The following is a 26,255-nucleotide window of genomic DNA, read 5'->3' on the forward strand; positions in this document are numbered from 1 at the left end:
CAGAGTTTTGGCAAGGGAGCAAGGATGGATTTCTTGTGTTGATTTAGGATTCTTCCTTAGCTCCAGGTGGAATCTGAAAGAACTGAAGTTGTTTGGGGTCTGACCTATATACATAGAGCAGAAATATTTAAACCTGACTTGTAAGAACGGCTCCATGCAAGGGTCACAAAGCGGCCTGGAAAGAAAGAGCACAAGGTTGGGACTTAGTCTGATTTCTATTCCCAGCTTTTGCAGTGATTTTGACAAGTGATTTTGCTTCTGATTTTTCTTGGATTTGTTTTGGTTCCAAGATAGAGGTGGGGGATATACGGATACAGAATGTTATCTGTGCTTTCAGATACAATCACTCTGCCAGGTGATTTTATTTAGCTATTTTCCTTCATTATTAGGTAGGACTCATGGGGTGACTATTACTGGAAATTTCTGTCATGGAAAAACAGAAAATATCAATAAAATTCATTTAAAAAAATAAAAATGGATTTGGCATAAATGGTTTCTAAGGTCTCTTGTAACTTTAAAATATACTGTGAAACTGTAGCATCTATGTTTCTGTTTCTGACTCAGAATACTCAGCAACTTTAATTAAAAACCAGATCTCACTTAATTTTCATTTGCCTACTACTAATCTTTTTGTGGATTCTGTTGCAATGTTCTTTGTAGCAGCTGGGATGAGTGGGTGTGGGGTAGGCTGTTGCCCCCAAGGAAGTGGTTTGCAAATTGGAATCCCTGGGGTGAGAAATTAAAGTCAGTGATGATTAAAAATGGGACTCGAGAGAAGAATCTCAAAAATGAACATTTTCAGCATTTGAATTCATACTGTGCCATTTATTTGGCCAATTGTCATAACCAAATTATATACAAATTGCATGCAGATTCACCCACAGGATTCCTAACTTATCATACAAGACATGGCCTCTGAGAAAATTCTAGTGTCAACAATACGGATGAATTTTACACTTTCCAAAGGAGATATGAAGAAAGGGATCCAATATCACACCTTCTTTGCTACAGGTTGAGTATTGTACAGATGGGCTTTTCATCTCTGGGAATTCCTGTGTTGCAGAAAGAAACACAAGGTTATTATAAGATACAGATGCCAAGGAAGGAGTGGAAGCAGGGGGAGTGGATGCCCTTAGAATGAGAATTTCAGGTTCTGTGGAGCTACAGCCATCCAGGAGTTAAGACCAGCCAGAGCCTTCAGTGGAGGGTAATGACATTAGATGGCAGGAGTTATCTCTCTGCAAATTCCTCTTGCACATTAATGAGGGTTGGTATTTGGAGCTAAGACTGAAACAAAAGATCTGGCTGTTTTCCCAGCCCCATACTCTGATTTGCCCTGTGACTTTTGAGCTTTTGCATGACCCTCCTAAGTATTTGACTTCTAACTTTTAGGAACAATGCACCTCTTCTTTGGCCTTGATCTTGGAAGAGGTCAGACTCTGGAAAGCCCATCATAGTGGCTGCAAAAGAGATGGCTGCTTATCTGGCCCCTGGACTAGAGTAACAGGATGAAAGAAAGCATTTTTCCCAAGTGAGGTAATTCAAATCTCCAGAGAGGTAAGCTATTCTCACGGTCTCCTTGGGAGGGCTCAGAAGAACCCTCACTTGATAAAGAGTTGAATGTTAAGACCTGGCTTTGTCAAATAATTTGGTTGAGAAACACCCTACCAAATTATCCTAGTATGTATTGCTGTTTATATTTTGGAACTGAGCTAGAACCAGTGTTAAAGCAAAGCCTCTGATGAAGGATTAAGTGCAATGCCAGTTATTTGTATTCAAGCCCTGTGATCCTAATGTGGGAGAAAGAATCCTTCACCTTACAGATCTCCAGTATTGGGACATTCAATTGCTTTCTCCCACGACAGGCCATTTGTTTTTAGAAAGCTTTCCTTATTAAGAGAGTTTTACCTTATATTGAGCCAAAATTTCTCTGTCCTGGAACTGGGACCTTGGACTATTTATTTCTGCCCTTCAGATATCAGTTTCCCCATCTGTAAAATAGACTAATTCTTGACCTCCTTCCCTTTAAATTGGGAAAAAGGAGTGTAGAGGGGGTATCAGTAAGGATTAATGAAGTTATTATAGATATAGATGAAAAGTTCTCATATAATACATTTAGTATTATTTTGCATTGAGTTGATTCTGTTGCATTATTGAGTAAGTAATCCAAAGAGTTACTGATTCAAGTTAAATAAAATAAAATTTAATTGAACAAATGGCAAAAACTGGCCCCAAAAAAGCATTACTATGTGTCATATATTGGGGAATCAAAAGCAAAAATAAAACAATGTCTGCCCTCAAGATGCTTATGTTCTATTGGGGGAAACAACATAAAAATTAACTTTACAAATTCAAAATGTGGGCAGGTATGACTAGATAACAGTTTATATGAAAAAGATGTAGCAATTTTAATGGACTAAAATCCCAATATGAGTTAACAGTGTAATATGACAACCAAAGGCATTAATGGTGTTCTGGGAAACATTAAAAGGGGTATTGGGTACAAAATTAGCGCGGTAGAAGTGCCATTGTATCAGGCTGAACCCTATCTGGAGCTCTGAATTCATTTTTGGACACCACAAGGACATAAAATTGGAGCATATCCAGAAAAGACTACATAAAGCTATGTAAAGATCATCCTTAGGAATTGAGGATACATATCACAGAAATAAAAGATAGGGACATGAGACCTCTCTTCAAGTACTTGGAAGATTGCCACATGGAAGAGAGATCAGCCTTGAAGAAAAAAAAAATCAGGCTTCAAAAGATAAAATCAGGACCAGTGGAAGGTAGATAGAGTCAGATCTATTTCAACTTTATACAAGAAAAATTTTCATAAAAATTAGAATTGTCCAAGAAGAGGAATGGACTGTTTTTGGAGTTGGTGGACTCTCTCTCATTCATGAGATTATAAATTTAGGGCCAGAATGTTCCTTAGTGACTGTTTTACAGATGAGGAAATAGAAGTTATTCAGGCTATTCAGGTTCATACAGAAAGTGTCTGAGATATTTTCCTCTTCAAATAACAATGAATGAGCATTTGTTAAGCACTTGCTATGTACTAGACATTGTATTAACCACAAGGGATATACATACCAAAAGAGAATCAGTTTCTGTCCTGAAGAAGCAGTAATAATGATGAAGATGGATGGCTATTTATTAGAGATGCCTTGGAAGGGAACGGGTCAGTTATAAGTTGAATGATGGTCTTAATGTTCTCTTTTAAATCAAGTCCTGGGATGGGATTTGAGCACTAAGAAGAATTGGGTTATAGTATAAAGAACACAAGGCCTGAAATCAAGAGACAGGTTAGAATCTCCATTTTAGGCAAGTCACTTCTGTTTCTGTGCTCTTTTTCCTCATCTGTAAAAGGGAATATTAACACATCCATCTCTTAGGGTGGTTGTGAAGAAACTCCTTTGTAAACCTAAAGACCTGTAGAAAGGCATGATTATTGTTTAACCTATATCGGAGTGTTTATTATCTGGGGGAAGTAAAAGAAGGGAAGAAGAGAAAAATTTAGAATACAAGATTTTGCAAAGCTGAATGTTGAAAACTATCTTTGCATGTATTTGGAGAAATAAAATACCATTAAAAAAAAGAAATGGATGATTATAGTGATTGTTTATTGTAGATACTCTGTCATACCTGTGTGAGCACACCAGGAATTTTCTTGACTTTCTCCAATTTTACAGATTTATGATCCTAGTGAAGATCTCAGGTATGTTCTCCAGTTTGCTGGTGATCCCCTTAGGCCTGCAAAAAATAAAAATAAAAAAGAAGCATAGAAAAGTCTTGAGCTCAATAGGAAAAATACTTTCAAGTGGGAGATAAAAATCAATTCTGCTTCTGAGATAAAGAGGATCCTCAGATGGCGGTCTAGGGTATTAACTTAGGGGCCCTTTGAAGATCCCATATATATAGCACAGTATCATCAGCTATGTATGTATACCCATACATGTCCCACAGCCTTCCTTGGCCGCCCAACCTAAGCCATGGGGATTTATTCCTGCTCTGGTCTCCGTTGTCATAGGCTCTATCTTAGCGTGTCTTGTACTGTTCTCGGACTGTTCAGCTGGATTGTAAGCCTCCTGAGGTCAAGAACTATCTACATCTCTCCTCTGTAATCTTTCATTGTGTCTGGCCCACGGCAGGCCCTTGAGGAACATGCTGACTTGGGGCACTGTCTTATGATTCTCTCCCTTCTTTCTACCCCTCACATAATTAGGCAGGGGTCAGCTCCTTGGTCCGGGTCACTTCTCCCGGGAGACCTGACCTCCGGTACCCTTAACCTACCTTTGGTTCCGCAGCGTGGCTGCCAAGAAGTTCTGTAACACCCTCTGGTTGAGGTAGCAACTGTCCACCAAGATGCTGTCCAGCTGGCGTCTAGACAGCGCTAAAGGGCCTTCTTCCTCTCGACTTCCTTGTCTGCTTCTGTGGAATAGAAAAGACCAATATCAAAATAGGGACCTCCAAGAGCACCCAGTGTAGCTCTTCTTCTCTCATCCCTCATTCTGGATCGGAGGCCCAGGACCCACGGTCTGGTGTAACGTGCTCTCTTGGCAGTTACAATTACTAGTCTGTCCTAGACCCACCAGAGTACCTTTGACCACTGTCCTTTGCAGTGTGAACTCTACCCGGCTCGCCTCCTCTGAGGCCTTCTAAGGTCTCTGGCCACAATCTCTTGAATCTAAAGCTTAATAACCGGTAGCGCACTCAAGAACAGCCATGTGTAATCTTAAAAGCCTTTATTATACATACTCACATAATGCCCTGACTGATGCCCTGACTTGTTGGTTCCCGAGTGAACACCTGGTCAGAAGACCCACGTGTTTACTACCAAACTCCTTACCTCTTTTGGCTATCCATCTTGGCTTGGCCACCCAGGCTAGGGAGCCAGGGTGAAGAGCGCCAGGTTAAAGAGAACGACTGCTGCCTGCAGTGGGCTTATAAAGGGCCTGTGAGGTCACACACACAGCCAATCAGCGAGAGAGTCACCCATTACGAAGCTATCTCAATGTGGCCAAGATCCCACCCAAGGGCAGTCCTAATATCCACAGAAATTATTTCCGGGCCTCAATCTCCCGATGCACTGTGGCGCCGCCCATTTAAAGGCCCCTTACAGTCTGGTAGTCAGCATCACGGATGGCTGGAGCCTCGGGCACCTGCTCGGACTCTCTGGTCCCTGCTCAGACTCTTGGGCCCCTGCTCAGAGCCTCAGGCCCCTGTTTCTGAGCCTCGGGCCCCTGCTCGGAGTCAGACTCTTTCCTCTGCACCACATTCCCTCCCTTTGGGAGATGCTGTCTTCACATGCGGCTTTCCAACATTTCTGACAGACTAGGAACATCAGCCCTTCCACAAAACATGCAGGAACAGGTCATGAGGAAAATCCCTGTCACTCAAGTTTGGGTCAAGGGCAGATCCTGACCCATGCTTCCAGGGATACAGCCTGTGTTGGAACCAAGAACCCTATCAGAGGATTGTCTTCTCTGTTTGGCCTGGCGCTGGCTGGGGTGGGCCCTAAGCTGTGCTCTAAGAACTTGGCCCATCTCTTCCAGGAGGGCTTTCCTAACCATCCCAGGCCACATCCTTCTCTCCCTTTGTGATCTATCACCTTTTACTCTCCTATCTTCTTCTCCCTGAGGGCTTTACCACCAAATCAGACATCAGGCCCAGAAAAAACGGCAAGGAGGAAAATGAACCGTGGTTAGAGGGCCAGTCTGGTATAATGGACTCACTAATAAGTATCTCAAAGCTCTGAGGAAGGCATTTTGGAGCTAAAAAAGATGTGCAAAACAGGCCCTGGAAAAAGCTTACAATTTAGTTGTCAGGGGAATAATTTTAACACAATAAGTTGAGAGTTTTATAAATAACATTAATTGGAATATACAAAAAATTAAACAAAAATTAAAACAAAAAAATTAAATGAATGAATGAAAGTATTTATTATGCATTTATCATATGTTAACAAGTAGGCTAAAAACTGGAGATATAAAATCAAAGTGAAGATAGTGCTTCTCTCAAAAAGCCTACATTCTAAGCAAAGTTCTGCCAAGAAGGCCTTATATTTTCTATTTTTTTTTTCAATTCTGAAATGGCCACAATGAGAGCCCTAAGGCCCTAAATGGTAAGTTCTCATATGTGATCACTCTATCAGGCAAACTGTTCCAGCCATGAAATAATAAAGAGCCTAATGAGCAGAAGTAAGAGAACATTGTATATAGTAAAAGCAATATTGTTCTAAGAACCACTCTAAGTAAATAAGTCACGTTGACTATTATAATACCCAAATTAACAATAAAAAAATGTGAAGAAAGGCTTATCTGCATCCAAAGAAAGACTGAATAAATAAATGTATAGAAAACAATTACATAGTAGAATGATATAATTATCAAAATATTTTTTAAAACAAACAAATTTCCAGACCCCCAGCTTGAGAATCCCTAATACTAAGTCTTTGCCATTCGTGACTTGGATAGTTTGTTTTGTTTTTTCCTTACAAGGCAAGAAAACTTTTCCTGAGAAAGTCCAGGAGGCTAAGGTTTTGTCACAGCAGTGTGACATCCCAATAGCCGAGAATTTAAAAGATGGCTCACAAGAAGTCAGTGCTCAGACCTGACTGATGTCTCACTGCAGTGAGTCACCACACCCATATAACCCAACACATCTGCTGAACAGATGTGTTTCCATATGGCAAGAATCCTTTCTGTTTATGGCTAAGTAAACTTCTTTTTGTTAATTGTGAGACAAACGAAGAGTATCTCATTTTATTCCAATACTGAATTTGAATCACTAGACAGAGTTAAGTCTGGTCTACCCTATAATACCCTCCATTTACTTCACCCCAACTTCTAAGGTTTGTACTTCTAACATCATAGTTAAATCATAGTTAAATCAGTTCTGACCCTGCTACTGGAAAGCATGTGTCAATCTATTCCCTGATGGTTCTTGTCATCATCCCTCAAATTTTCCAAACCAAGATATTCCTCTTTATCCATTACTCTCCTATATACATTGCCTTTTCCTATTAAAATATTGGCTTTTGGCAGAACCAGGAGATCAATATACACATCAACAGCAAGATTATATAATGATCACTTCTGATAAATGTGGCTCTCTTCAACAATGTATATCCAGAGAGTTATGTATGCCCAGAGAGGACTGTGGGAACTGACTGTGGATCACCACATAGCATTTTCACTTTTTATTGTTGTTTACTTGCATTTTGTTTTCTTATTTTTTTTCCTTTTTGATCTGTTATTTCTTGTACAATACAATAATTGTGGAAATATGTATAGAAGAATTGCACATGTTTAACATATATTGGATTACTTGCTGTCTAGGGGAGGAAATAGTGGGGAGGAGGAGAAAATTAAGAACACAAGGTTTTAGAAAGGTGACTGTTGAAGATTATCTATTATATATTTTGAAAATAAAAAGCTTTAATTAAAAAAATACAGGTTTTTGAAGGGCATGGACTATTTTCACTTTGTTTTTTATCTCTGGTGTTTAGCATAGTTCTTGGCATATAGTAAGTGTCTAATGAATCCTTTTTTTTATTCATTCATTTCACTTATCTGTATATTCCAATTAATGTTACTTACAAAATTCTTAATTTACTTAATATGTTAAAATTATTCTAGATTGTAATCAGGGCCTGTATCTATTCTATTCTTGCTCTTCCTGCTACAATAACTAGCACAGGACTGGCTATATAAAAAAATACTTATGAAACATTTACTTATTGATAGATAATGGAAGGCTTGACTCCAGAGTTCTTAGAGAAGCATATTAAGAAGAGAATAGTGAACGGCCCCTGATGTCCCAGGGTAATAGGAAGATGCCTACATTAGACCAAAATCACTCCCGTATCTTTGCCAAGATGATCCCAAATGGGGCCCAAGTAATCAAACATAACTAAAAATGACTGAACAACTACAACAAAGCTAGATCAACCTTAGATTTAAAGTGGTCCCAGGAGAGTAATTAAAATAATTAAAAACCACATTGTACAGGCTAACAACTTGGAAAGACTTAGGAACGCTGGTCAACACAAGGACCAACCACGATCCAGAAGAACTCTATGAAACGTCACCCACCCCAGATTGAGAGGAGAGGGACTCAGAGGGCCGACTGAGACCTAATTTTTTTGGTTATAGTTAATGTAGGAAATGGTTTTACTTGGCTACACACATTTGTAATGGGTTGTCAGGAATGGGGCGAGGTTGGAAAGAGAGAATTCAGAGCTGAAAATAAAATAAAATTGAATTTTAAAATGAAATGATAGACTCTGAGCTCTTCTATAAAGACAGCAGCCTCATCCAGGAGACTTGCTTACCTCGGTCGCTTGCCCATAACAGTTTGTAAAAGTTTCCTTGCTGAGATCTGAGCCAAGACTTTCCTGTAGCTATTGGTAAAGATGGCGTCTGCATGGCGTTGCATCCTATAACATAAGAGCTCAGAGTCAGAGGACAGGGGCCGTTAGCAGGCAGGGGATCAGGGCAGAAAGACCCACGTTCACCTTTTCTCCGCAGAGTCCATCGGGACGCCCTGCTCCTTTTCTTCCATGGAGAGATTGTGGCTCTGGGCTGGGCTGCTTCCTCTGGGCTGAAAGCTCATCTCCTTCCCTGAGGCAGGCAGTGGATTGTATCTGGAGGAGAAAGTGCATCTGGTGCCAGTTAGGAAGCCTGGATCCCCACACTGGCTAACTCCCTGCTCATGCTTCCGAGCATCGTGGACTTAGGGCCAGGGGGAGCCATGGAAGCTTCTGTCCAACACTCTCACTTTTCAGGTGAGGAAGCAGGGTCCCTAAGGAACTTTCACAAGTAATCTGAAAAGTTAGATTGCTTCCACATCTAGCGCATTCTCCTTCTTATGAGCTCTGGAGCCATGACAACCCCTGACAGTTGGGGCTATCCTTCCTGAGGGTGTGTTTGCATGGGCAAAAGCACAAAGAATGTCTGTGGGGGTTCAGGGGGCCGTAGTCCTGAAGAGGCAGCGGATCTCAGGTCTAAGCTGGCAGACTAGAGATTTGTTCACACGATAAGAAAGGGCTCAGGGCTAGAAGTAACAGCAATGCATAACAATTATATATATATATATATATATTCCTAACTATAATCTCATTTATATGATTTCCAGTTAAAAGAGACCTTAGAGATCATCTAATCCAAATCTCTTATTTTAGAGATGAGAAAACTGACATCCACTTAATAAAGATTATAGAATTTGTCCCAAATCTCACTGGTAACAAGTAGTTGAACTGGGATTCAAACCCGGTCTTCTGATGGATCAGCCTGGTGCTTTTTGATTCTTATAAAAATCTCATGAAGCAATGAGGAAGATAGTATCACCTGCATTTTACATGAGGGAGAGACTGAGTCCTAGTCTTTTAAGTCACATAGCAGGTAGCAAGGGCTAAACCAACAAGAGAACCTGGGTCCCCTGGCTTCCTGTCTATTTTTTCCTACTGTACCATGACATTTTTTTTAAGCACCTAAAAAGTATAGGATCATCTCTTAGAAAAATCATAAAAGAACAGTAAAGTTGAACTTTGATGCCCTCCCCACTTCTATTTGTGTATACTTCCTCTCTCATGAACCTTATCCTAAGACTTATTCTTGGTATCAGTTTGTAATTAATAAGATTAACTAATTTTGCCCAGCTATATGCCCAATAAAACATGGCTGAACATTTACAAAAACATAAATTACTCACATTAATAGAAGAAAAAATAAAATATTTAAATAACCCAATCTCAGAAAAAGAAATCGAACTCCCTAAGCTCCTTAAATAAAAATCCCTTGGACCAGATGAATTTATAAGTAAATTCTGCCAAATGTTTAAAGAATAATTAATTAACATATTACAAAATGTTTGGGGAAATATGTGATGAAGTTCTGCAAAATTCCTTCAATGACACAAATGGTTCTAATTATTAAAACAGGAAAAACAAAATCAGAAAAAGAAAACTATAGACCAATTTTCCTAAAAATATTGATGCAAAAACATTAAATTGACACTAGTAAGGAGAATGCAGCAATATATTTCAAAGATCATACACAATGGTCATGTTGTATTTACATCAGGATTTCAGGTTTGCTTCAATATCAGGAAAACTATATAATTTGTTTTAGTAATGACAAAAAAAGAAGAATCATGATTCTACTATTAGATGAAGAAAATGGTTTTGATAAATTACAACACTTCCTCTTAAAAACTGTAGAAAGCACAGGAATAAATGGAACTTTTCTTAAAATTATAATTAGTAACTATCTAAAATAAAGAGCAAACATTATCTATAATGAGGATAAACTAGAAGCTTTTCCAATAAGATCAGTGGTGAAGCAAGAATGTCCTTTATCATCATTACTATTCAATATTGTACTAGAAATGCTAGCTATAGCAATAAGATAAAAAGAAATTGAAAGAAAGAATAAGCAATGATGAAACAAATGACAAAATAATACATTAGAGAACCCTAAAGGACAACGAACAACTTTAGCAAAATTGTAAGATAGAAAATAAAATCACACAAAACACCAGCTTTTCTATTTATTACCAGTAAAAACCAGCAGAAAGAAATTTTAAAATCCACTTAAAGTAACTGCAGACGGTATAAAGTACTTGGGAGTTTACGTGCTAAAATACCCTTAGAAAGAATATGAACATGATAACAAAATACTTCTCATGCAAATAAATACGGATTTAAACAACTGGAGAAATATTCATTGTTTATGGGTAGGTCAAGTTAATATGATAATAATAATGACAATTCTACATAAGTTAATTTACTTTTTCAATGTGCTACCTATGTACTTACCAAACAATTACTTTATAGAGCTAGAAAAAAAAAAAGAAAAAATTAATCTGGTGGAACAAAAACTCAATAATATCAAGTGAATCAATGAAAAAAAAAAGTGTAGGAAAACAGCCTAGCAGTACCAGGTCTCAAACTATTTTATAAAGTAATGCTTATTAAAACAATTTGATCCTGGATAAAAAATAAAGTGCTTGATCACATATATATATATATGCCACATTAATTGAGTGTTTGATAAACCCAAAGATCCAAGCTATTGGGGCAAAACATTACTGTTCAATAAAAACTGCTGGAAAAAAAAACAACAAAACAAAACTGAAAATAGTTTGACAGAAACTAGGCAAACAACTTCTACTGTTTGCTGAGATAAGCTCAAAATGAGTGCATGATTTAGACAAAGAGTGATATAAGCAAATTAGGGGAGCATAAAAATTTTTTCCTGTCAAATCTATGGAGAGGGGAAGAGTTTATAAACAAATAAGAGATAAAGAAGATCATAGTTACATTGAATTTATAAAGGGTTTGCATGGCAAAACCAATGCAGCCAAAATTAGAAGGAAAGCAGGAAACTTATAGAAAAGTATCTAGAGCAAGTTTTTTTGATCAATAAATAGGGAATTGATTCAAATTTATAAATTCCCCAATTAACAGAAGATAAAAAGGAACAGTCAGTTTTCAGAAAAAAGAAATCAAAGCTATCAATAGTCATATTAAAATGTTCTAAATCACTAATCATTAGAAAAATGCAAATTAAAACAACTCTGAGGTATCCATCTCATACCTATCAAATTGGTTAACATGACAAAAAGGAAAAAGACAAATACTGGAAGTTTGTAGAAAAATAAGCATACTCATCAATGTTGGGGGAATTATGAACTGTTCCAACTATTCTAGAGAATAACTTGGAATTCCATACAAAGGGTTATAAAAAACTGTATATACTCTTTGATCCAACAATACCCACTACTACATCTGTACCCCAAAGAGATCAAAGGAAAAGGAAAAAAGACTTCTATGTATAAAAGTATTTATAACAGCTCTTTTTATAGTGACCAAGAATTGGAAATTGAGGAGATAACCATAAACTGAAAAATGATTGAACAAGTCATGGTATGTGACTGTGATAGAATACTATTGTACTCTAAGGAAAGAACTGATGAACTCAGTGCAAACTGGATTATATTTTCTTTCACTTTTTTTTTTCTTTCACAATATGGCTAATGAAGAAATGTGTTTACATGAATTTCATATGTATATTGATATCATATTTCTTGCTTCTCAAAGAGTTAAAGGAAGGAGAGAATTTGGTTTTGGAAATAAATATTAAAAATAAATAAAAAATTTAAAATCAATAAAAACAAAGGGACTAGTGTATAAGTTTCACATGAAATATATAATTTTTTATCACAGGTTTTTATATTTGTTTATATTCTTGGGTAATTCAAGGGTCCATAGAGTGCCCAGATTTGTTTGTGTGTGTAAGAGATGTTTTAAGAGTCAACCTGGGATATTCAGTGTAGCATATCTGAGACCAGAATGCCCCCAAATGCAGTATTTCAACATGTATAAAATTCTTTATACAATTTATAGGACTTGTTCATTTAACTCTTCATATTATACAAATAAAAATTCGTTTTTGTTGTTTCTGTGGAAGTTTGCAATAAACTTTTTAAAACCATATTTAAAAAAATAAGGAAGTTAAGAAAAGGGGAAGATTTATGGGAAAAGTTAACAATTTCCGTTTGGAGCCTAGGTTCAAATCTTCTCTTGCTATCTGTGTGATCTTGGGCAAATTGGTTGATTTTTGGGGGGCCTCAGTTTCCTCACTTGCAAAATCCAGCTCTAGATCTGTAAACCTTTCCAAAGTGAGACACAGGGGGATTAAGTGATTCATTCAAATCTACATAGGTAATAAGTTGTGGAGCTGGACTTTGAACCCAAGTCCTCTAAGAACAGAGTCAAAGCTCTTTGTCTCTTCCCAGCCCGCCTGTCTCCTTTGTACTACAGGAGACCTGTTCTTCTTCTGGAGCCAAATCTTGTCCTCTTTCTATGATCCTACCCTGTCTGGTGCTTCAAGAGTCCAGACCAAAAAAAGGCATCTGAGATAAAATTTATTCTAGGTGTCTAATACTTTGATGTAAAAACCAAGGTCAGATACAAATGAGTGTAGATGGTTTGGTTTTGTTAGTTGGGTTTGAATCCCTTCTTCACTGAGTCTCTTAACATTGCCACAGGAGCTGCTGAGAGGCTCATGCAAAAAAAAAAAAAAAAAAAAAAAAAAAGAAAGCAAGAAAGAGAGAGAGAGAGAGAGAGAGAGAGAGAGAGAAAGGAAGGAAGGAAGGAAGGAAGGAAGGAAGGAAGAAAGAAAGGAAAGAAAAGAAAGAAAGAAAGAAAGAAAGAAAGAAAGAAAGAAAGAAAGAAAGAAAGAAAGAAAGAAAGAAAGAAAGAAAGAAAGAAAGAAAGAAAGAAGAAAGGAAGGAAGGAAGGAAGGAAGGAAGGAAGGAAGGAAGGAAGGAAGGAAGGAAGGAAGGAAGGAAGGAAGGAAGGAAGGAAGGAAGGAAGGAAGGAAGGAAGGAAGGAAGGAAGGAAGGAAGGAAGGAAGGAAGGAAGAAAGGAAAAAAGGAAGGAAGAAAGGAAAAAAGGAAGGAAGGAAGGAAGGAAGGAAGGAAGGAAGGAAGGAAGGAAGGAAGGAAGGAAGGAAGGAAGGAAGGAAGGAAGGAAGGAAGGCACTACGGAGGAGTGGGAAGGAGGAAGTAGGGCTTACCTGAGTGCTGGGTAGAGGGGAGAGCAGTGGGAGCAAGTGATGAAGTGAAGAACCATAAGCAGTCCCACCCTAGTCAACATGCTTTACACTCCAGGAGGCCCTGAGAAGAAAACAAGCCATAGTTTGGACACAGGCAGCAGGAGTAACAAATGTTTTCTGATATTTGGGCTCTGTGCCATCCAGAATCTAAGGGACGACCTGATAACATTCTCAGTTCTGGAAAAATTCAGTCTGTCACATCTCACACTGGGTGCTACATTTTATTGTTTCTAGCTGAAGAAGATTGCATAAGGTCGGAACACTCTAATTTTGGTGCCCTGGGGCATTTCCTATAACTAAAATGTCCCCCTCCATCTAAATCCTCCTTTTGAATTTTCCTTCTTCAAAATCTTTGATTTTTTTCCAGACACAGCAGAAATATTAACTTCTTCATAAAGCATGTCCTACTTCCACATTTGGAAATATTTTCAATGAACTCTTTATATTTTTTATTACATTTATTATAATTCTTTTGTGTTTTTGCTATTTGTACTATATTTCTGCTACTACTTCCTTCCTTCCTTCCTTTCTTCCTTCCTTTCTTCCTTCCTTTCTTCCTTCCTTTCTTCCTTCCTTTCTTCCTTCCTTTCTTCCTTCCTTTCTTCCTTCCTTCCTTCCTTCCTTCCTTCCTTCCTTCCTTCCTTCCTTCCTTCCTTCCTTCCTTCCTTCCTTCCTTCCTTCCTTCCTTCCTTCCTTTCTTCCTTTCTTCCTTTCTTCCTTTCTTCCTTTCTTTCTTTCTTCTTCTTTCTTTCTTTCTTTCTTTCTTTCTTTCTTTCTTTCTTTCTTTCTTTCTTTCTTTCTTTCTTTCTTTCTTTCTTTCTTTCTTTCTTTCATGTTCTAGTTGCCCCACCCTACAAAGCAGTTTTTTCTCCTCTGAATGTGGTTTTCTTATAAAGGTGTAAAAGCCCAGAATTAAAGTTTGTCTTTGATGTCCTCCCAACTGCTTTTCATTCTCTGTGCCCCTAAACCTTCTCCCACTGCGCTCCCATCTATTCTAGTTCCTCAGACCCCTCACAGAATCTTGGAACTACAATAATGTTCAAGGTTATCCAATCCAGCTTCCTACACATTAATGAAATTCACTCTACAATATCCTTGGCGATTTGATCCAGTAAATATCTATTACTAAGTGCCTACTGTGGACGAGACAGCTTGCCATAATGGTTATAGAAGCTGGTCTGAAGGTCAGGAAGTTCTGGTTCCGAACCTGCCTGTGACACATACTGGTCCTGTGACTGCATCAGCCTGGGTGAGTCACCACCTTTCAGTCCCCCCAGCCAAGAGTGCTTCAGAGAGAAGCTGATCTGCATGAGCAGAGAAAGTTCCTCATTGAGAGCTTCCTGTAGCAGGGACATCTCAGGTCCTCCTAGAAAAAATGGGCAAGACCTTGCTAGACACTGGGGCCAAAAAAGGGGGGAAAAAAATGTTTCTGCCCTTAAGGAACTTATATTCTGAAGGGTGGAAACGAGTATGAATTGAGATGTCAGCACTGAAAGCTGGGGACAGAGTTCTAAGGACTGGTCACCAATCTGAGGTGAACCTGGAGGGAAGGGAAGGATGCGGAGGGGGAGAACATTTACAGACATGCCGACCACCTGTTCTCAAAGGCGGGGAAGTGGCCACCCAGCGCTGGCTGCTTGAATACCTCCACTGATGGGAGCTCATTTTCTCACAAGGAAGCCACCTCCAATAACCTTGAGTGATAGAAAAATGTCCTTCCTAATTTAAACTCCTCTGTATAACTATATATAACTCCCTATGACTTTTGGCCATGGATCTCAATTCTTTCCTCTGAGGCCATGCTGGTCAAAACCTGCTCTGTTACATTCCTGTAGAGTCTTGTTACAAGATAGGATGATCCTGAAAAACTCTGTCCAACTAATCCCCTCCAAGGCTAATGCTCCGAGTGTGGCTGCCCGCGGGGACTCTGAGAGAGAAGAAGGAATGACTCTCAAAAGCAGAATTTCAGACGCGATATGTGGTGAGCAGGGCATTTGGGGAGACAGTGTGGTCCTTGTAGTTCCCCTAAAGGCAACTATTTATCCTACTACGTGTGCAGCTGGTCTATTCCACTGAGAGAGGAGCGAATTCTCATGTCCATCTTCTGGGGGGGAAGTGGAGAGGGGAGGAGGGAAGTTTCTCTCTAGAAGTCTGCTGTTTGGAGCTAGCCCGGCAGAATGATTCAATAGATTCTATAATTACCCTTAATGTAGTTCCATTGACACTATGTGGTACCTGCTGGGTGACGACTATACCACAACATAGAAAAACGCAGCCTATAATTAGGGAAACAACAGTCATCAGGGGAATTATCCGGCCTTAGCCAATTTGCCTCCCTTCCTCTGGAGAGAAATTAGACTAAAGATTTTCTGTATGAGTTCACTGGCACTGGCCATTGTCGATAGTGTCAGCTCCTGGCTTTCACCTACCTTTAGAACCTTATCTCATCACCCTCCTCACTAATGGACTTGGAGTTTCTGCCAAACTGGACCATTCACCTCTCTTCCCATTCCCACACACGTGCAATTTCCCATTCCTTTGCTTAGGATACCCTTTCCTATAACTAAAATGTCCCCCTCCATCTAAATCCTCCTTTTGAATTTTCCTTCTTCAAAATCTTTGATTTTTTCCAGACACAGCAGAAATATTAACTTCTTCATAAAGCATGTCCTACTTCCACATTTGGAAATATTTTCAATGAACTCTTTATATTTTTTATTACATTTATTATAATTTTGTACTATATTTCTGCTACTAGAACACAAACTCCCTTAAGGACAGGTACCAGCTATTGTTTGTTTTTAGAGCTCTCCCAGCACTGAACACAGAACTCTTTGTACATAATAAACACTTAATAAAAGGATTGTTGAATTGCATTTCAGTGATCTGGAGAATGAAGGGACAGCTACAGGGGATAAAATGAAAAGATAAGACTTCTATAGTCTGGAAAGATTAGACTAGGTCGTGCAGATGGGTAGATGGAGACATGGCTATAGCTTGAAAAATCCTGAAGGGTTTATTTGGGAAGAACATAAGGCTTATTAGCTCAAGCTAGGAGAACTTATTACCCACTCATCCATGAAGCTTGAGGGAGTTAGTTTTTAGACAAATGAAATTTCACATATGAGATGTCCCAAAGCTTTACTTCAGTTTTAAGCTTTAATAGCTTTAAAGGTATGAAGTTTAAGTAAAGACATAAAGTCACCAGAAACTTTCAGAATAAAACAGTATAAAATCAGGCTTTAAAGCTAAAACTTTTGGAATATATAAATTATACATAAAATAATAATGGTTCAAAAAGTCTTAAAATTACAGGTGACAGATATATAAAAGAACTTTGTAGGGTGAAGGTAACAGGTATTAAAGGTACACTATTAACATAATTTTTATAATAATATTCTGAGAACAGAATACTGCAGTTTCTTTATGCCACTATTGGACAAAGGAGAAAAAATACCCGGCTCCCTGCTTCACATATTTTATTTCTCATTGTCTGTGGCATAATCAGGATTAAGTGAAATATTGAAGACTCATAAAGTAGCACTGAAAGCTTAAAACATAGAATGTTAGAGAGGAAAAGAATTCTGGAAATCAGAATCTAATCTAGAACATTAGAATGTCAGAGCTGGAAGGATCGTATAGGAGCAGTATTTCCAAAGCTTAGAAGGAACCTCAAAACTTATAGATCTTCTAGTTCAATCTTCTCATTTTATAAAGAAGGAAACCAGAAATCAGAGGCAGGAAGGTCCTAGTTACTGGCAAGATCAGGATTAGGACCTAGGTTTTCTGATTCCCAGTCTAATGTTCTACATCTTGCAGATTGAGAAACTGAGGCAATGAATATGAAAGTGTTTTTTTAATCAAGGATTCAAAGATTTGGTATCTCCCAGTTCCTCCTCTGCTTCCTGAAGCATGGTCTTTGATGAAATGGTTTCTGCCCTATGAATTACCTCTTCTTCAGGAACCCATTATTAATTGAAAACCTCCAGTCAACAAAACAAAACAAAACCTCTCCTTGTTCTGCTTGTACATATGTCATACCCAATGCTAAGGAAAGATACTTTCTGTCTTTAACATCCCAAAAGACATCAAGGTAAAAAAAAAAGTTTGGGATATGGGAGTGAGCCAGAGTGCACCAAACTTGTGCTTTTTGAGACATTCTATATTTGAAAATCCAGTGGGTTTGGGGGGTTGTGGGGTGGGATGGGGAGAAAATTTCCATGTCTTTCACATACTTTGATTTTGCCATGGTACAATGGGAATGAACCCACTCAGGGAATTGCCTAGAAATAGTGGGCTCTTCTGTCTTTAACTTTATTCGTCAAAACGTGTGTCTTCTTCCTTGGAAGAATTATATAGAAAATCTTCTGCATCCTGAAGATTCAAGATTCCCAGTTTCAAAGGTCCCCAGTTCCCCCAGCACAGCCCAATGTTCTGGCATCTGGTGCTGCTACAGCCCCATGATAAACTCTACCTTGACTCTGGATTAGCTGCTGTGGCAACTATGGTTGTTATTTGAAAAGCCTCCCTTATTGTCCTTACTCTGGAGCCAGAAACTATATGATAGTAAAAGTACTTAAAAGAGAGGCTATCTTGGAACAATTAGAAGAAAAGAGAAAATCAGTCATCTGAAATATCTTGTATTGGGAATATGATGCTTTTATTTATTTATTTATTTTGAGGAGAAGGCAATACTCTGAATTGGATTTCTCTATTCTTGGCAATTTAGAACTTCTGCCTCTCAAATGAGGCAGTTTCCCCTGTATCCTAGGAACTAGAAACTGGGGAAGGACCTTTTGAAATAGACAACTCCTATTTTCCAAGAATGTTCAGGGGCTGGGATACTTAGTTAATTAAATATTCTGGTCAGCTGAAGTACCATAAATAATGCTAGATTCTCTACTCTATCTTGGACCTTCAGAAGCTAAGATCTTGGATGAAAATTCCACATTCAGTTTGGTGAATATATTCCATTAAGTAATGATGTAAAATCACCAGAATCTTTCAGAGTGAGATAGTATGAGATCAAGGATTTTGTGAATAATAAATAATAAAGACTGAAAAGTTCAGTTCAACCAACACTGATTAAATAATTCTTGGGTGCATAACATATTATATACAAGAATTTTTGAGAATTCAATACATTTTTTCAAGACAAAGGTAAGATTAAACATAATTTAATCTTTCTTTTAAGATTCTAAAAGAACCTCCTGGACTTCAGCTCTTCAGGATCATCTTGAACACCATCAATTTTTTTGTTCAGTGTTTCTTCAGTAATTCTGGTCATTTAAAATCTTTTGGATTTTATATAAGTGGAACCTTATTCTATAACAATTATCAATCCAGCATAAATGGTCTCAGTGTTTCACCAACCCAGAGAGAATTCTCTAGACTAGTTTTCATCAGAATGGGTCTCCTGAAGAAGATAAACAGTCAGAACACATTCCCAGAAAGTGGGACCTACCAAGCACTGCTTTGGAACACATGAGAAGTCTTATAACTAACTCCTACTAATTTCTATAGCTCTTTAAGGTCTATCAAGCACTTCCTTCATAGTAGCCTCATGAAGTCAGAGGACCTAGATCATCCTCGAAACTGGGAATCTTGAATCTTGAGAAAGCAGATTTCGTATATTCCAAGGCAGAAGATGCATACTTTAACAAAGGTTCACTACCTTCCCTTCCCTATGTGGCATTGTGCAGGTCACATCACCTGCCTAGGTCTCAATTTCCTCAATTAGAAAGTGAAAACTATTGACTAGATAACCTCTGAATTCTCTTTCAGTTTTACATCTATGATCCCAAGTATCATTGTCCCCATTCTATAGATGAAAAAAACAGACTGATTCTGTCTCTATGAGTTGGTTTGTACTTTAAAGGTTCTGCAAATATTACATACTGATTAGTCTTATAAAATCAATGTTAACATTCAAGATTGAGGCAATTAAAATTACTAATGATGAAATAGGCACATTTAAGAGAAGTTCATTTTCTAGGTAATTAAGGGAAATTGTTGCTGAACAGATTAGCGAAAGCTACTGATTTACAAAGTCCCTTAGCTCTTCTCCTATTGTTTGGTTTTTAATCAGATTGATTTTTCTAATGTAGACACTTCTAGGGAGAACACTCCCCCTACTAAGGCAGAAAATACTTGGAGAATTATGGGGTGAATAGAGGGAGACTGGGATACTAAGTGATTTGCTCAAGGTCACACATATAGTCAGGAGGTGAATCTTGGTTTTCTGAGTTCCAAATTTGCCTCTTAATCACCATATTATGCTACCTCTCTTTCCTGTGTTGTTTTAATGGAACTTTTTAGCAGAAGAATTCAATCTTTGGGGGAACCTAATAAATTTACAATCTTTCCTACAGAACTGGCATTAGAAGAAAGAATGATGATGGAAAGAATGGAATCATTTGGAGTCAAAGGACTCAGGTTAAGTCATTTAGATTCTCTGGTCAAATCTTACCTGGAAAATGAGGGGATGGCACTAGGGGATTTCTAAGGTTCCTTCCAACTCTAAGACTAAGAGATCTGTCATCATACTCCTGGGGCAAAGGAAGTAAGTTTCCAGTTTCTTTATGAGGCCATTTGAAATGAATGCCATTACAGCTGGAGCAGTCTGACCCACTTGGGATTCATTGACATTGTCCTAGATTCAAAATGCCTTTAAGTCTTTTTGGCAGCATGTACAAAAGACCAAAAAGAAAATTATTTTTACCTAGTCAGGGCCGTGGTTGTACTCACCAGTCCCTTTGTAAAGAGATTGCAGGTTGCCTTTGAGATTTCAGATGTTTTGAGTTTTTGAAAATGGTAACTTCTCTTCCTTGCTGTTTCTTGACACCACCAGTGTCTCTGTCCCCACTCCCTTCTTCTGCACAGCTCTCACTTTTTTCTTTAGCAGACCATCACAGTCCTAGAGCCAAATGACAAGAGACAGAATGCACAACTATCTGTTTTCCCCACCTTCCTGATAATAGTGTGTTCCAACTGCTGCCCAGAGCCCTGCCAGCTTTTATACCTACATTCTCTAGGGTATGTTCAGCATCACAGAATCAATTACCCTCAAGTCCATCAAGGACTGTTTTTAGCATCCCATTTACAAACTGGAACATAGCAAGGTAATGGCTCTCCATCTTCTCTTCTCACTATTTAAAGTGCCTTACTGAATTCATTTGCTCTCTCTTTATGTTTAAGGTGGTAAACAGTGCAAAAAGCTCTCAAATGATCATTTTGCTATTATTATATTCATCCTAATTTGAGTAATATCATTACAATAATAATTATCATAATTTCAGTAGAAATAATAAGAAGCAAATGTCATATTTGCATTCCAGGATTCAGCAAGCATTCATTTCTTTGAGATAAAAACAGCCTTTCCAATATTTCAATTTCTTTTTTCAACTTTTCAGTCTAGACAAGGCAGTTAAAAGAAAATTTTTTTCTTCTTGATAGGGAATGTTTTTCCTGTCTTTGCTGTCGAAGAACTGAAGTCCTGTTCCAAAAGATTCATCCTTGTATGAAAGTGTTTTGGGGGGCTCTCAAAGGCTATGCCAATCAATGGAAGGTATTGCAGGTCCTACCAACCTAGAAAGGCTTTCAGTTTTTGGCCATGTATTATATTTCAGTCATTGAAGGATGAACCTACATTTGAAAAAACTTATCACCACTAAGTTGGTTACAGGATATTGTTTTGTTTTGTTTTTTTAAATCACAGAAATGAAATGTCTATTCAAGTATAGAAGGCTTTTGATCTTTGATCTAGTTAGCAATGGCATTTGCCCATATCCTTGAAATCATCGATTCATTAAATTTTAAAATACAACTAATTTGTTTGATACATAATTAACAAGATTTTTCTGTTCCCTATGGACTAAATGACTTTTTAGGCACCTCCTATCTTTACATATAAATAAATCTTGTAACTATAAATGCCAACTATGATTTGTACCTGCTATGGATATAGTTTAATTCCTTTAATTCCTGAGTTAGAACTTTGTAAGCATGAACCTTCTATGGTTAAGGAAACCAAATACTTAGAATGATATTGTAATGAAAGAAAAAAAAATGCAAAATGCAAAAATGCCTTACTGTTTTGTTTTTGTTTTACATTTCACTAACCCACAGGTAAGAAAGTATCCTGATGAAATATATAGATTTGAATAAAAAAGCTTGTTTGACAGAAGTAAATCAATATACTTAGCTGGCACTGAGGAGTTACCCAAATACATACATATACACACACTTATATACAAACATATATGTGTGTGTATATGTATGTATATATGTGTATGTCTGCATATACATATGTGGGTTAGATAGTATAATTAGACTAGAGAGTCTAATTTGGTTAGAGAAATATGGGTTATAAGGCTTGTGTATTAGATGGTTAGGATCTAAGTTAAAAAGTCTGATAAGCATTAGAAATATATTTAAAGAACATTTACCTCCAGACATTTTGTGATATAGTGGATAAGGTACTAGACCACAAGTCAGGTTAAATCCTGCCTCAGACAGTTATTAGCTATGTGATTTTACTTCTCAAAGTTTCTGTTTCCTCATAGATAAAATAAGGAGATAGTATGGGACTATGGTTAGAAGGCTGTCTTCAGTCAAGATCCCTGGTCCATACTGGCCATGGCATCTTTTGTTTCTCAGGAACCCCAGGCAATTCCCTAAAGAATTTGTTGCTAAGTAGTTAGAGAGAGAGAGACATTCTTTACAGAGAGATCCCTGTGTGGGTCAAATCACAGATCCAAGCCAATAAAGAAATAGATAAATGATAAATAGATGAATATATAGATATATAAGTGAATGAATGAGCAAACACATTATAGATAAAATGAATATATTTCATATATTTCCCCACAACAACTTAAAGAGCTATACAAACGTAAGCTATTTTTGACCCTGGAAGGACATGGAAACGATTTAATTCAGAACTCTCATTTGATCCATAACATAAAGGATCCAGGATAATTATAATGTGTTGCATAAGCACAGTTATTGTGCCTGAATCTCTCCTTCATTCTTCTATAGTATGTCAGGCTAATTTGTGCATATGAAATCTCCTTGAATAAATTATAAATTTGTTGAGGACAGAGACCCTATTATTGTTTATTTTTGTATCTACAGCACTGAGGATAGCATCCTGCATCCTAAATACTATGTAGATACTTCTGATTGGATGATGTAAACTTGTTTTGGAAAACACTTTCACAGACTTCATTTCATTTGATCCTCATACTTGTGTGAAAAAGAAAGAGCAAGAGAGGATTATTCCAGGTATACTATTAAGGGAAATTGAGGCTTAGAAAAGTTAAATGATTTGTTCAAGTTCAAGTTCAAATGTGGTATTCAAATCTAGGTTATTTAGCTTGAGTTCCTTTGCCATGATATCTTGTGGCCTATGGAGCTTCTTTGAATGGTAGAAATGTTTGAGGGGAAGGGCTCCTGCAAAGAGAGAGCTCCAGCTTGGCTCTTTTATACATAAAAGGGGCTTGTGGGCGCTGCCCCAAGTTCTTGGTGGGCTTTTCAGATAAGGAAGAAACTGTTTGTGGGTGGTTGGGGAAACGAGCAGATAGTGGGGGCTGAAAAACCCAAGCTAGCTCAGATCTGGTGGGGGCTGGGCCCGGATATTCAAAAGGGTGCTTTTTGAGCAGGATTTGTGAATCAAAGGTCAGCCATGGGGGTTGGGAAATCAGAAAGGAAATCTTAAAGGGACCTCAACCCCCATCAGAAAGGGACTAAAACTTTCAATCCTAGTACTGTACCATATGAATAGGTAACATATAAGAGAGATGCAACCTGAGATTTAAATGAATTCCTAGGATTAGGAGAGTAGGGGAAAGGTCATTATTGATCTATCAAAGACTTCTCTGATCTCAAGAGTATCAGAGAAGGCTTCCTGGAGAAGGGGACATTTATTTATGTCAGACTTTAAAGCATGGTTAGGAATTCAACTAGCAAGAGCAGAAGAGTAGGACCATTCAGTCAGGGAATAATTTTAGAAAAGATACAAAAGTGGGAAAGTGTGGGGGCAGATAGCAAGGATGGTATAAGTAGTCCACTGTGACTAGAACACAGAATATATGGAGGGGATGAGATAAGGCCAGAAAGGGCATATGGTGAACCATCTGGAATTAGTATTTTATTTAGGATATAATAGGATTTTGAGCCAAGGATTAATATGATTGAATTTACGTGCACTGAAAGGATGGATTAGGGGAGGATGAAGTGGAAGAGGGGGAACTTTTTAGGTATCTATTATTATAGCAAGGCCATGTGTTGTAGCAGAGAGAGTAATGGGGCTTTGGTACCATTATGAACCTGGGTTTGGATCACATGTATGACAGTTAAATTAAAGTGGGGATTCAAGCAAGTCATTTAACCTTTCTGAGCCTCAGTTTCTCATCTGAAAAGTGGGGGGGAAATAATACCTGTGGTATTTAACTCATAGAATTATTGTTGAGATCAAATGAGTTAATGTATATAAAGCCCCTGGTAAATCTTAAAAGGCCTAAATAAATGTTAGCTCTTATTAATGGTAATGGTAATGAAGGTCTGAACTAAAATGGTAGCAGTAGATAAGGGGGCTGGGAACATCCTTCATTAGTTATGGAGAGACATTCAGTTTTCCTCTTGTGCCTAAGGATATACAGCTCTAATTAGCTGGCTCTCTGGCCTAAGTAAAAAGACATCCCTATTGGTTTGAAACTGCTGAAAGAAAAGAGCTCCAGGGAAAAATATATTTTTAAATGTCCCCAAGGGTGGATGGCATTTAGCCTCAGAGACACAAATTTCACATTTGTGTTGCAAATTTTTAGAACCTAGAGGCAACCGATTCAATTAGAATTAGTCTAAATGTAGTGGGAATTGGGGGTGAGGGAGAGAAGGAGGAGAGAAAGGAAAGGGAGAAAGTCTGATTAGAAAGAAGCCTCTCTGCTTTGGGGATTTAAACGCTGCTTTGTAAAAAGCTCCTTTCATCTCCATCAATGCGTTTTTTGGAATGTCAGAAACAATGGCCGTAGCTCCAAGGGAGGAAGGCTGGCCTTTGTCTGAGAGTAATGTGGATTTGTTCGTAGTGGACACTGGAGAATAAATCAGTCATTTAAGCAATCAACAAGCATATATTAAGTGTCTACTTGAGCTAGCTTCTGGGGATTCAAGACAAAAGGGAAATCGCCCTCAGCTCACATCCTAAAAGGAAAAACACCATGCACATCTCTATGGGTGTAATGGGAGAAGTGGCTCAAAAGTGAGATCCCTTGTGTCCCTTGGAGGCAGCTGGGGAGCCAGCTTCTAGAGAGGCACAATGGTGGGTGATGGGAGTGCCTTGTTTCTCCACTCGGAGCAGGCGCAGACATCCTATAAGCTGGTCTTGTTTGGGATAAAGAGGAATCTTTCTGACTGGCTTGAGGACAGACCTGGAGTGCATTCTGAAGGCGCTCCTGCTCAGCAGGGCCCGCGGATGCGCTTTCCTTCCTGGCTTTATTTCAGAGATACGGTTGCTTGAAAGGAGAGACTTGGGTCCTCCTCCCCAGAGGTCAAATTGTGACTTCTGTTCTTTACCATTTTACACTTATTGATTCTTGTTTTACGGGAGGAGATGGCAATAACTTTGTAAGCTTTGAAATCTCAAGAGGCTGAACCACCAGGAAGAAGATTTAGGAGTAGAATTTATGCTGGGTTTTATGATTAGACAATTCATCATTAAGACCTTGAAGAAATAAGAATAATGGCTAATATTTATATAGAGCTTATTATATACCAGTCTAAGACCCTTATCTCATTTGACCTTCACACAATCCTGGGAGGTAAGTGCTGTTATTCTCCTCACTTTACAGATGAGTAAGCTGAGGCAAATTTACCCAGAGCCACACAAGCAGTGTCTAAGACAGGGTTTGAATTCAGGTCTTTGTGACTCCAGGCCTAGTGCACAGGACTACCAGCTGCCTCATCTGGCCCCTAAGCCAGGGCACTAAAACCACTTATTTATTCATCAAGCCGTATGCTACATTTGAACATGAATGGGTAGGGCTGTTCTGCACAGAAACTGTGTTAAGACTTTGAGGAAATACATGGGAGAATGTGAGTAGAAACAGAAAAAAATACTTGCTGTATCTTTGCAGTATATCTTTGTCAAAGCTAATTGATGTTAACAGGTTAAATGGAATTGGAATGCTAATTACTGACTGAACAATGAGGGAGAGGCAAGAAACAGGGAATGGGGGCTTGAGCTGATAACCTTAGAGAAGAATCATTCTAAACTTTGAGAAATACTCCTGGATCTCTGAGGGGGAGACAATCAATTTCGCTCTGGGAGTATAAGGCCAAAGTAAGAAAATTCTGTTCAAGACAATTCAGGATAAGATACCAGACACTGAGTCCTTTCTCGAACTAAACTGCCAAGCATTCCAGCTCTACAGCAGAGAGCACAACTCCATTGGGCTGGCCACATTGTTCGAATGCCAGATGTCTGCTTGCTGAAGGAATCCGTGAAAGGTTAAGGACCTCTGATGTAGGAGGAAAATGAGACTACTTCTAGGGAGACTCTACTGGAACAGAGAATAGTGGCTAGGCCAGGAGCCACTCATCTGAGATAGGAAAGAGATGGGAATATGGTACCTT

The 26,255-nt window shown here is 38.3% G+C and overlaps 1 protein-coding gene across 2 annotated transcripts in view; it reads right to left on the minus strand.

Moving 5' to 3' along the window:
- Positions 1–804: 804 nt before the first annotated feature.
- GHRH (growth hormone releasing hormone) overlaps positions 805–26,255 on the minus strand; it is a 30,454-nt gene continuing 5,003 nt past the window's right edge. Inside the window, exons 2-7 of one of the 2 annotated variants that reach the window (XM_074292677.1) lie at positions 13,587–13,686; positions 8,522–8,650; positions 8,339–8,443; positions 4,297–4,434; positions 3,649–3,756; positions 805–1,052 (exon numbers count right to left, since the gene is read on the minus strand). In XM_074292677.1, the coding sequence (XP_074148778.1) occupies positions 3,690–3,756; positions 4,297–4,434; positions 8,339–8,443; positions 8,522–8,650; positions 13,587–13,666 (519 nt within the window). In that variant the 5' untranslated portion in view covers positions 13,667–13,686 and the 3' untranslated portion in view covers positions 805–1,052; positions 3,649–3,689. Of the gene's footprint in view, positions 1,053–3,648; positions 3,757–4,296; positions 4,435–8,338; positions 8,444–8,521; positions 8,651–13,586; positions 13,736–26,255 lie in introns of those variants that run through there. The other variant, XM_074292676.1, reaches the window with a different exon arrangement.

The sequence above is a fragment of the Sminthopsis crassicaudata genome, chromosome 2 (genome assembly GCF_048593235.1).
Source record: "Sminthopsis crassicaudata isolate SCR6 chromosome 2, ASM4859323v1, whole genome shotgun sequence".
Lineage (NCBI taxonomy): Eukaryota > Metazoa > Chordata > Mammalia > Dasyuromorphia > Dasyuridae > Sminthopsis > Sminthopsis crassicaudata.